Below are 12,082 nucleotides of genomic sequence, written 5' to 3' on the forward strand. Positions count from 1 at the left end.
AATACATATTAAGGAGTACATATTTTCCTATTGAGTATACAAAGTACTTCATAAATATGAATTATGTTACAAAAATAGCTTTGGGTGCGCTCACACGGTAAGCACTTTGCTAATTTTGGACAACCTTTAAGGATTGTGGGTATTTCACATAACTGAGAACAAACTCTAATGTTAGTTTTATTTGAGCCATGTTTAATTCTGATAAACATCACGTATTTCTTCAGATCACCACAAATGCTATGTAACTCATGTTAATTTTTTTTCTCTTTTAGGTTTTATGTATAGACAGGTAATGCTTAAAGTGTTCAAATTTATTTTATAGTAATGTAATGCATGGTATACTTTAAACAAATATTTGCACAATTTAACATTATAAATCCAGCGGTTTCAAGATGCAGGCCATAAAGGTTACCAATTTACAAATACTATCCAATGTTCTCTCTTTGCATGCTTGGTTTTTTTTTTGTTTTGTTTTGTTTACTTTTCGGATAATCTTTACACAGAGTTGTTACAATGCCACAAATCAAAAGGATTAGTCCAGTTCCACCAACTTAATCTACGTGCAAGATGAAGGACCCAGCTGAGGTACAGACACTGGTACCAGTTTTCTTGAGTTTGCTTTACAAAGCACAAAGAGACGAAGGTTTTGCATTGGGGTACAAAACAGATTTGCCTCTTGAGGTTAAATTCAGTGTATTATGTATACAGAGCATCCCTTTGGCAATAGAGTTTGCAGTATCCCCACAGGACTCCACAGTATAGGTTTTATGTAGTAAAATCTATTAAGGAAATTCTCTTCTACTGGACACATCTTTGCAGCTACAGTTAATGAGACTCCCTTGGAAACACCTGCCTCTATGCCTATTGATAATATAGTATTTGGAAGTTAGAAGTCAACAAAAGGCACTTTCATCATTAAATAAATGTCCTCTGTATGAAGTAAGATTGCATGACCTAGATCTTGTTCAAAGCTGTCTGCTCCTCAAGGACCTGTAGGTAGTCAGGGGAACTCTGGAGTTTTGCCTTCAGTTCAAAATACTCGCTGCTCTTCCTTTGCTCCACAACAATTTTACTGTGGTTGCCGCCTATCAGTGACTTCTTGTTTTTTTTGTCTTGTTGTTTTTCTGGATAGCGGATCTCAAAGCCACTGACACCTATGCTATTGTACTCCTTTTTGCTTTCAAGAAAATTCTGAATAAACACATTGGAATCCCTGCTTGGGAATAATTCGTCCAGCTCATCAATTGTGCTCAGTCTCTTCCTGGTATCCACGTGCAATAAATCTTTCTCCTTGTCGGCAACATTTCTCATAATGACCTTCTGTCCCGGAGGATCTGAAAACATGAACCCAGTTTCGGACTCTTTCAAGCCACAGGTGTGGCTTTTGCTCATCTGTTCTATGGTTTGTGGAACGAAAGCTTCTGTGCTCAGTCCGTCTTTTTTATTGGTTTTGTGGTCGTGCTTCCTCAGCTGCAGCTGCATGGAGCCGCACTCAGGATTCCCGAGGCCTTCGTGCTTCACTGCGGGTTTCTTGTTTCGTCGCAGTACAAAGACAAGAAGGCAAAAAGCAACAAACACAGTTAAAATGAGGACCACTAAGATACTTAAGATTAGAATAGACAGAGGCACTGGGCCACCAGGAGGGCTTCGAATGGGACCCAGCGGGGTGGTGAACGTGATGGCAGGCGCAGGGCTCGTGAGTGGCGAAGATGGCTTGTTTAAGAGTTTGGGACATAAGATTTCATTTTTGAGGGACTTCAGTTCAATGTTGGCAAACTGCACAGGCGTCTCACATTTTAGTTCTTTCACAACAATCCCTTCATTCAGCTTCTCCAGCCACAGCTTCAATGCCACCAAGTCGCAAGTGCAGTCCCATGGGTTGCCCTCCAAGTCAATCTGTGTAAGAGATTGCAGCTGGTCAAGGACCCCACTGACAGGTAGGTACATGAATTTGTTGTTCCTCAGGTTCAATCTAGCAAGGGGTGCTCCAGAAAAAATGTAAACGGGCAGGCTCTTTAAGAGATTATTGTTTAAATACAGTAACTGCAAATTTGGCATGGAGTCAAAGGTGCCCGCTAAGATTTCCTTAATCAAATTGTATTCCAAATACAGATATTGCAGGTTATGAAGGCCTGAAAATACTTCAGGATAGAGTCTTTCGATCTGATTGCCATTGAGATAGAGCCTGCGTAAATTAGTGAGATTGTGGAATACGTCTCCCTTGATCACTGTAATCTGATTGCTGCCTAAATGGAGCAAATCCAGTCCTTCAAACTCAGTGAAGTCGGAGATGTCCACATCTTTGATGCCATTGCCATTGACATGCAACTTCTTGGCATTTAAAGGTTTTGGTATCAGTTCAGACATGGACTGTATGTTTTTCTCTTGGCAGTTGACACTCAGTCCAAGATCCGAAGGATGTGTTTTGCAGAAGCAAGGTGCTGGGCAAGGGGTAAGGGGAGGCACCCTCGTTTGGTAAAACACAATCTGACTGAGATTGCGGTTGGAGAGGGCTTTGCCTGCCACAATTCCAGAGATCTTGGAAGGATTTGTTGTTTTCGGTGGCTTGGTCACTAATCTGTGTAAGGACGTTTGGGTAGTGTGACCATTGGGAGTGGTGTAGCCGTTTTCCAGCTGAGACGGAGGCAGGATTCGCACATCAAAATCACTACCTGTGCCCATGGGGCATAATTCTTGTTTGTTGGTTTCTTTTAAAAGCCTTCCATATAAGTCACTAGGAGTTTCACAGATAGCTTCTCCTATGTAAATGTTATATGGCATATTCTCCAGCCAAGCTTTTAAAGGCAACAAATCACAGCTACAGTTCCAAGGGTTATCTTCCAGTTGCAATTCGACGACACGGCCTATATGTTCCAGAACCCCGATATAGGGGAGCTTCTGGATTCTATTTCCTCGTATATCCAGATGGGTCAAAGAAGCAAATCGGAAAATATTATCAGGAAGGAATGAAATCAGATTGTCATTAAGAATGAGAACTTTCAGTTTGTGGAGCTTATTGAAGGCTCCTCGTTCAATATACTTGATTAAATTGTAGTCAGCCTGGAGATACTCCAAGTTCTCTATGCCAAGGAAAGTGTCAGCTCGGAGAATCTTTAATTCATTGTTGTTCAAGTGCAACTGCTTTAATGCACTGAGCCCAAGAAAGGCTCCTCCCTCAATGTTCTGCAGTTTATTATTTCCCAGCTGCAGGGATACTGCATGTGAAAAATTCAAGAATGTATTTGGATAGAGGATATTTAAAAAATTGTTTTGGAAATTGAGGTGATAAAAATTAGACCAAGGCGGTTTCAGCTGATTTGGTCTGTAGACTGAAACCTTCTCACAGTTGACATAGAGCACATTCTCAACTGACACGCAGGAGCACACATTGCAAATTTCCACCGATATGTCAGAATCTGCATTTGCTGAAGAAATCAGGGCTGACAAAATCAGAAAGAGCCAAAGCAACATCTTCTTGCAATCAGCAAACAACTTTATGCTTCTGAATAAAGAGAAATAATCTAAAAAATAAAAAGAAAACATTTTTTCAATGATCATTACTTAAAAGTTATTTGTATTTAAATCACACCAGAGTGAACACATGGCTACAGTTATTAGCTCTGTATTTTTAAGGCACCAAAAACTCCAAGTATTCTTACTCAGTTGAACAATAACCACCAAATGCCATACATTTTAGTTCTGTTCCTATAGTTCATACAAATTTTGTACGTGAAGAACTCACAATGGGAAAAAATATTGTTGATTATGCTTAAACCTTAACAATCTGAAAATATTTTATATGGACCACCAAGCTCCGCCCTTGAACACAGACCTTAAGCTTTCTATTTGCAGTGCTAATGACTGATCTCAGACCATCAACTGTTCCACATTGTTAGCACCACAAATGCATTTCCAACTCTCTAAGCTTCAGCCTAAGAGACTGAGCAGAGAAGGTATTAGAGCCCTGGGTTCAACAGAGGATGGCAATGGGAGGACTGGGTTGCTGTAGAGGGGGATCTTCAAAAGATCAAGGAGGAAAGAGCTCTGGGACGAGATCTGCCTGAGCTCCAGCCCACAGGTAAGCACACTGCCACGAATCAGCTCACTTTTGTACGCTGCTGCCTGAAAAACACAGATGACCCCTGTGAAGTTCCAGAAAGATAGCTGAGCAGGGGATGGCCAAATTTTAATTTCAGGTAAATAAATGCTATCTAGTTTCCTGTTTGTCATCTCCTAAACAGGGTTAAAAGGCCTTTTGTCTTTGGGTTCCTGAAAGCAGGAGAGAAACCTGCTTGCTCCTGCATTGCCTCACTGAGGTCCAGACAGCTTTCGCACTGTCTTGAGAACCGGCTCTCCTGCCTACCTGGCCCTCTTCCATTGCTTTACATGCCATTTTGAACCCAGGTCTGACTGACACTTGGCTCAAATGGTTCTCTCCTTCACTTCGACCACAGAGTGACCCTGCTGAGGAAGAGGAGTTCACACACCACAATCCTTGAGTGGCTTTATCTGCAGCACCAGATACATTTAGTACAGCCAGTGATTGTTCTAAAATCATCAGTCCCCAAACATCCCCCTCCCAATATTAACACTCCAGGTCTTGGTGGTCTATAACCAAACCAAGAACCACTTAGTGGGGTTTAAGGTTTAGCAAATTAACCCGCGGTAGCCAATTCCTTAACCCGTGCATGAATATGCAAATACATGCAATGCTTCCTGGAAAAGACTGAAAGGAACAAGCACTGTGCATTTTATTGGTGCAATTTTAGCCATGTCTTTTCCATCTTGAAAGGGGAGGCTGGCTGCAATTTCAATATGGTCACCACCAAATATTAATTAAATAAATAAATTACCCAGGAACACACAATGAGGGATGCTTCAAAGAAAAAAGTGTCATACAGAAACTCCTTTGTTTATTTTGCCCACGCGGCATCAGCTAGTGGTAAAACCGAACATGTTGCAAGGTAGACAATCCATTAGCCACGACCCAGGAAGATTTGCCTTTGAAGTAGTTTGGTCCAGACTACAGCCTGCACTGCCGCGATGCTCCTTGGCTGACCACATAGATGTCCATTTCCCCCTATTCACCATGATAGCTTGACTGGCAGTGCAAAAAAGAAGTCATAAATTCTTAAGCATGACATCATCCAAACCAACTTTCATTGTGAAATAAAATTTCATATGATCTCTCTGCCTTCCTATTGATCGGTTTTCAACAGCTATTTTGGTTCAGTTGAGTCATTTCTTGTTAGCCCCCCTCCCCCGCTCAAGAGACACCGTATATCAAACTGAAAAACAAACAAACCCCTCCACCCAATAACCTGAATTCGGTACAAAAACAAGAACAAGTAGTTTCAACAGATTGAAATTGCATAAGAAGCGGCCCTCCTCCTCGTAATTTCTACTTTAAGTAGCAAGGGGGAAAAAGGCACAAGGACGAGCTAGGAAGTTCCCAGTGCAGCTCGTGTGAAGCAGAGGAAGCCGCAGGCAGCTGGAGGACCAGGAGAGGGAGCGGGGAAGTCGTTCCACCAGGCAGAGCAGGCAAGAGAGGCCAAGGGAGAAAGCCCGAGACCGTGAAGAAGTGGAGAGGGGAAGGAAAAGAGCTAGAAGGGAGCTCTCATGAGGGGAAAGGGGCACCGGATGCAAGCAAAAGGAACCTCACGTTCACATGGTCCCCTTCAAACATGCACATTTTACAATCAGGCAAAAAAAAAAAAGCAAAAAAGGAAAAAAACCGCACAAAGTATGAGTTGAGTACCAAAAGCCCTCTTTCGTGCTGCTAGGAGCAGCCCGTCTCCCTACCTACCCCTCCCGTCTCTGTCCCTCTCCCCGCGCCCCGCTAGGCGCTCGGCTCCCACGGCCAGCCAGGACTGCACAAACCTAGCCTTACCACAAAGGCGGCTTCCTCCAAAGCGCTGTGCCTGGCGCTCGGCGCGGATGCGGAGGAGCGGGCCTGCGGGGGGGCAGGCGACTGGCAAGGCTGGGCCCAGGTGGCTCCCCTGGAGGTGGCACGGGAAACCTTAGCCCACCCGCTCAGGGCGGGGACAGGGGCTGCGTGTGGAGACGCGGTCAGTGCCGCCCCCCGTGCGCTCCCTCGGGCCGGCTGCGGCGCGGCTAGAGGGGCCGCCGGCGATGGCGCGTACCGCAATGTTTTGCCGCATCCCAGTGCCCGGAGCCCGCACGCAGCCCCCTCCCCGGTCCCGGGCCCAAGCCGCGGTCTCGTGGCGCGGGCCGCGGAGGCGGGCACCGCTCGGGATGTCGCGGGCACCGCTCGGGATGTCGCGGGGGGTTTTCAGCCCCGCTGCGCACACATTTCTCCGCGCGCTCCCGTCCCGCGAGGGGCAGCTGCTGGAGTTGCCGTCCGCCTCTCTAGACCCGGTCGTGGCGTGGTTGAGGGGGGAAGAGATGGCCAGCTCTGGCCACGAGGGCTATGGCCACTGGGGCGTCACTGGCCCGCTGTCACCGGCAGAGTGACCCGGTGGTTCCGTGGCCGAGAGCGGCGGCCCAGGCCCCCCCTGCCCCCGTGCGCTGAGCAACCCCGGAACGCTGCCCTCACCAAGCCAGAAACCGGTTCAACATTCGGGCAGCTTGCAAAGTCGCACTGCCCGCGCTGCCCGGCTTTGCAGGGCTTTTAGAGTTACCCACCGGCTTCTCTCGTGTTCCCTGTCCTGCTGAGTGCCAGCAGTCTCCAAGCAGCTCGTGGGCCACTGCCCCGAGCCCCAGATCCACGTCCGCCTAGAGTGCCAGCAAGCGGGACGCAGAAAACAAAGCCCAGCCCCGCGCAGCGACCCCGACAACCCGAGCCGCCCTAGACCAGGGCACTTTCCCCGCCGCCCTGCCCGCCCGGGGGCAGAGATGCTGAGGACATCAGATTCTTTCGGTCTTCAGGGACTTGAGACCGCGCTGCGGGCAGGCAAGCGGGGTGGAGAGGGTAGCCGCTTTGGCCACTCCGCCGGCCGCAAACCAACACGACCTAAACTAAAAATAATAAGCTACCTGCCCCCATTGGCGCGCGCGTGCGCGCATGCACACACACACACACACACACACACCACACACACACACACACACACACACACACACACACACACACACACACACACACACACACACACACACACACACACACACACACCACACGCGCGGCGCGCGGTGCCGAGCCGAGTGGGGAAGAGGCAGCGCGTGTCGGTGCAGCTCGTGCAGCCCCCGCTGGAAATTCACCCACCTCCGGAGCCCGACAGCTCTCGCACGGCCGGCCGCGCCGCGATGGGCGCTGCAGTTTCCTCGAGGGTCGCTACGTTAGCCCGGATCGAGGTCCTCCCGGCCCGCTCTCCAGTCAAACCCACCAAGAAGCCCCAGCAGGCAATCAGGCGGGCAGCGGCGCGCGCGCGTGCACCCGGCCAGACAGCGCGCGCGCACACCCGGCCCCTCGCACACGGGCTGCACCTTTACATCCACGCGCCGAGTCCCCGCCCCCGTCCCCCGCAGCCTCCCTCCCGAGGCTCAAGCACCTAGACCCCCGCACATTCCCGAGGCCCCCAGTCCCCCACCCAGACTCCCCCACTTGATTCCTCCTCTGCCCACACTCCAGGGAAGACAGCGCAGTTTCCTTCCGGCATCCGCCCCCTCTTTATGCCCAATACACCCCCTAGGGAGGAGCGACCCCTTTCCTCACGCGGAGGGACCCCAGTCCCCTACCGCGAGCACGCCAATCTCCATCCTCCCACCACATACGTGCACACTCGAGTCCTTCCTCCTCCCCCAGTCCCCTAAGAAAGAAGGCGCGCACATACACACACACACACACACACACACACACACACGCGCGCGCACACACACTCGGGGCGTTCCTTTGAGAGAGCAAGCAAGAACCCAGGCAAAGCCCAAGAATCATCGGAGAGCCGGGGGAAGGGGGGTCGAGGGAGGTAGAGAGGGGCGTCGAGTCTACGCGGAATTGAATAATCCCAGGATCAAGGGGGGTGAGTCAACAACAATGACATTCAAAGGCAACAGTCGCACTTGGGCTTTGTATCCCGGGTACGGTACCTTTGGCTAATTGTCACCCCGCAGAACAGAGGGCTCCGGGAATACTTCAGTAGCGGGCGATCCTGGATGGAGCCTTCTTGGGCCAGTTTCCTGGGCTCCGGTAGTAGTCGCACTCCCTCTACCTGTCTGCGCGGAAGGGGCTGGGGGCTTTAAGGCAAAAGTGTGAAGCTTTAGCTCAAAGTGCACTAGTGCACGGGTGTAGGAGGAGACGGGTTAATTCTCCGCACCTCAGAACTCTGCGAGTCTTTGGTGTAGAACGGGTTAAGGAGGGTGATTAAAGAGCTGGGGGTGGGGAGAGGGGAAAGGGATAGAGGCTAGAGAGGTGTGGGACTGGGAGAGATGCCGCACTTGCGACCAAAAGATAAAAAAAAAAAAAAAAAAAAAAACTGCTCCGGCTACTGAGCATGCCCAGTTCTCAGCTCAAGCCCTATAAGGGAGGCATTGTGTGGGTTCCACTTCTCCGGGCTTTGGTGGTGACTGGGAGGGGACTTTGGTTGGGGAAGATGGGGATGAATGTGAGGTTTTAGGGAAGGGCGACAAGGTTTGTGGAGGTTTCGGGCTATGTGGAAGGGTCTGCAGCGAGAGAATGGGAAGAGACCCACAGGAAACCTCGGGGAGACGGAAAAGGAGAGGAATGGACTATGAAAAGTCACTTTTGTAGCCCCCTCACTGTCATGTTTATACCAAAGACGCTTTAGCAGTTGAACTGCAAATATCCACGCTGCAAGTCCAGCGCGTGCATTGTCTAGGCCCCTCTCTACCCATTTGTTAGTGCTCACCCACGAGGGTAGGATTATCCTGAGGAAGGGCTAATGTTCAAACCAATTTCATGAAGATTAGTTAAAAAGCTCGGTAAGAAAACAAACGTACCTGTGGGGCGGGGAGTTTGGCTATCCTTAGTCTATTTCAAATACCTGGCTTTCCTAGCAAGAAAAGGCGAAAGTGGTGGTTTGCTCGCCTTCCCCCAACCTGCCGTTTTTGTAGGTGCTTGGCTGAGAAAAACAATTCTCTCTTTACTTTGTGTCTGTGGGAATAAACTGGCTCTAAGTAAACAGAGCTAAATTATAAATGGAAAGTATTTCTCTAGGACTCCTAGTAGCCCATTCTTTGCCACATTTCAAGTAATACTGCAGGACCCATTTCTTCAGGACCTGTGTTCTGTCTTTTAGCTTTAAAAAATTCCCTCTACTGTTGTACATTTGAACAAAACAGTTATCCAAATTTCATTAGCTCTAGCTACCACGATAGGGATAGCCAGTACCCAGAAATGCGTTTATTTCAAAATGAAAAACTCTTTAAGCTAAAACTAGCAATAGCTTTGCAACCAGAATTTGGGTCTCTGCCTGAACTTCCTACAGTTAAACATTTACTATAATTGATGTTTAAAGGCCCCCAATCTAGGTAAAAAATCCAATGAGCAAAGGATTTATTACGTTATTTGTAGATACTGTCCTACCTTCTATATTATCACTAATACCTATTCATATATGTTTAATGTTTTCATTTTTATCATTTCATGAGGCTGCCTTCAGTTTCAGTTTATATTCATGCAAATGTTTGCTGGGCATAGCATGTATACAGAGATGCACATACAATATTTAAATATTTAAATAGATATGTGTATATAGGCATATTTCTTTATGACCTTGGTAAATATTGCATCTTTCATAAAGAACCCTTTCTCCATCCCCATTCCTCATTGCCCTTAAAAATTTCATCTTCTCTTTCAAAAACGACCTAGAGGCAGAATAAAGTGGGCAGCACTGGTAAAATTTGCTGTATTCAATGTGAAATCCATTATGAAATGGCATTGCTTATGGAAACACTAAGGGATCCATCCATAAGAAAATATGTACTTGTGCAGCTCCTGTCAGTAAGGTGAAATTTGTTTCCTACATAGTTAACAGCTACAGTATGTTGAAAAAATTCCCTCTACTGTTGTACATTTGAACAAAACAGATACTGCTAATTAAGAACTCACATTTGCATTATATTGTATAATGCAATTTGGAAGTGGTAACGGATACCAAAACAAATTGGCATTCATTCAAAATGCTACGATATATTTTATCAGGATAGGTGAATTGTTTGTCCTTTACTATAAATGTTAACAAGATTCAACAGAATGAACAAAAAATTTTACCTGAAAATATAATGCACATTCCAAGCACTGTGATAGCTGAAAAGGCCAGATTTGGACAGTAAATATCAGATGATTTAAATGCCTATCTTTATTCAACTTCAGGAACTGTTCTGAGAGTTCACTATATTTGACTGTAATAACTGTGGAATGTTCTTTTTCCTATGGGTATGGAGACAGAAATCTGAAAACAAGTACAGTTACAATATCAATAAATTATAAAGAATTTATTGGTGATTAATATCCAACTCATTAAAGTGAACATTTTAATATAAAATATTTTGCTGCTTAAATATGATATTAAAAAATCATAAAAATAACAGAGAAGTAACAGCTTCCATGCTTCCTGCTTCTCTTGTTTTCAAAGTAATTAAAAAACCCAATCCTTTAGTCTTGTGGTCTCTTTTTTCTATAGCCTATAACTACAGGTGATATCCATATAGAAAGAACAATAGTAAACTAAGGAAATTGTTAGTTTAAAAAAAAGGAAGGAAATATATAAATAAATAAAAGTATTAAGAAAAGTTCAGCACTATGTATGGCAATTGAAAGAAGAACAAAGTTGATGTTCTTAAAATAAACGAAAACAAATATGGTGAGACGGATTTGCAATAGCCCTATAGCTTTTCTACAAATGTTCCACTGTACTTCATCTTGGCTTTGCAAGGCGTACAACTGGAACCCTAGGACTGTGCTGATATATTGTGATCCCTCCTTCAGGGCAAATAAACAAGTGTTTTTTTTTTTTATTTCACCAAGCTCCTGGATAGCCTTAATTCCAAAGGCAGTTTTAGGCAATGGAACTCTAGCAACCTAACTTGATTATAACACCAACAAAACTTGGCCCTAGTCGATGGTCTTTCACTTTCATTGTATTCTCTCTTTATTCTGCCTTATCTTGCTGTTGTTTAAAATCATATTAGCCTTAATTTGGTATCCAGGTATCACAGATCATTCAATGTATCTTAATTTCAAAAAGTCATTTATACTCTGGTTTTAAAAAAAATTCCAAACCTGGCATTTCTCTAAATGGAATACAAGAAAGTTCTTAGGATGTTAACATATCTTCTGGGAGAAGAGGTTTCTATGATAAAATAAGTTTGCAGGACCCTTGATTCCATAAAGCTAAGCAATTTCTTTTTTCACTCTGGGATTTTTCAGCAAATTCAAGATAATAAAAATGAATTCTAACTTACAAGGGGAAAGGATATATAGCATGTGGCATTTCCCAAACTTATTTGACAATGGAATCCTTTTTAAAAATCATATACACTTTGAAAAACCTTGTACTGGTTGCTAACTTTTGCAAATTCTATGGAATTTAGAAACTGAAAGGTAGCTTTCAGACCATCATCTACTTTATACCATAGTAACTACTATCTACTGAGTGCCTCCTCTTAGCCATGTTGCCTTCAAACATTATTTCATTTAGTTCTCTGAACAATACTAAAATGAAGAGATTCTTTGAAAAATGAGATTCAGGGAAGTTAAGCCTAAGGTCACACAGTGAGTATGTGACAGTCAAGAGTTGACTCCAGGTCTTTTGAGGTCTTCCTGATAACTCCACATTTCCTTGTCCACATAAGAATTAAGATACTTTTAATTCTGAAAGCATAATAGATCCCCCCACCCCTCAAATAACGATAAACACTTGGGGCATAAATGCTTGCAAGTAGTAAAGTATTAATACTCAACACTAGGATAAACCAAGAAAGGACATGAAAAACAGTTCATGCCAATTATATATAAGAGGGCCTCTTAAATCTGATCTCTTAAAGCTGATTTACTCTTTGCCAATAGTGGGCTTGTTCCATCCATCCTGCTCTTTCAACTTTTCTATGCCTGAGTTGATTCTGAACTTGTCATGATGTTTTAATTGTTCCTTATTAGAGAGAG

The 12,082-nt window shown here is 45.3% G+C and overlaps 1 protein-coding gene across 3 annotated transcripts; it reads right to left on the minus strand.

The window, feature by feature from the left end:
- Window positions 1-448: 448 nt before the first annotated feature.
- SLITRK4 (SLIT and NTRK like family member 4) lies at window positions 449-8,867 on the minus strand. Of its 3 annotated transcripts, none has more exons than XM_017641182.3 (2): window positions 8,047-8,867; window positions 449-3,521 (listed from the first exon to the last, which is right to left on the minus strand). In XM_017641182.3, exon 2 carries the CDS (start codon window positions 3,469-3,471, stop codon window positions 955-957), a length of 2,517 nt encoding a protein of 838 aa, XP_017496671.1. In that variant the 5' UTR covers window positions 3,472-3,521; window positions 8,047-8,867; the 3' UTR covers window positions 449-954. The 3 variants fall into 3 exon arrangements, with proteins under 3 accessions (XP_017496671.1, XP_017496670.1, XP_017496672.1); XM_017641181.3 differs by lacking the exon at window positions 8,047-8,867 and adding an exon at window positions 7,226-7,446; XM_017641183.3 differs by lacking the exon at window positions 8,047-8,867 and adding an exon at window positions 6,646-7,019.
- Window positions 8,868-12,082: the final 3,215 nt, after the last annotated feature.

Source organism: Manis javanica, chromosome X, assembly GCF_040802235.1.
Source record: "Manis javanica isolate MJ-LG chromosome X, MJ_LKY, whole genome shotgun sequence".
Taxonomy (NCBI): Eukaryota; Metazoa; Chordata; class Mammalia; order Pholidota; family Manidae; genus Manis; species Manis javanica.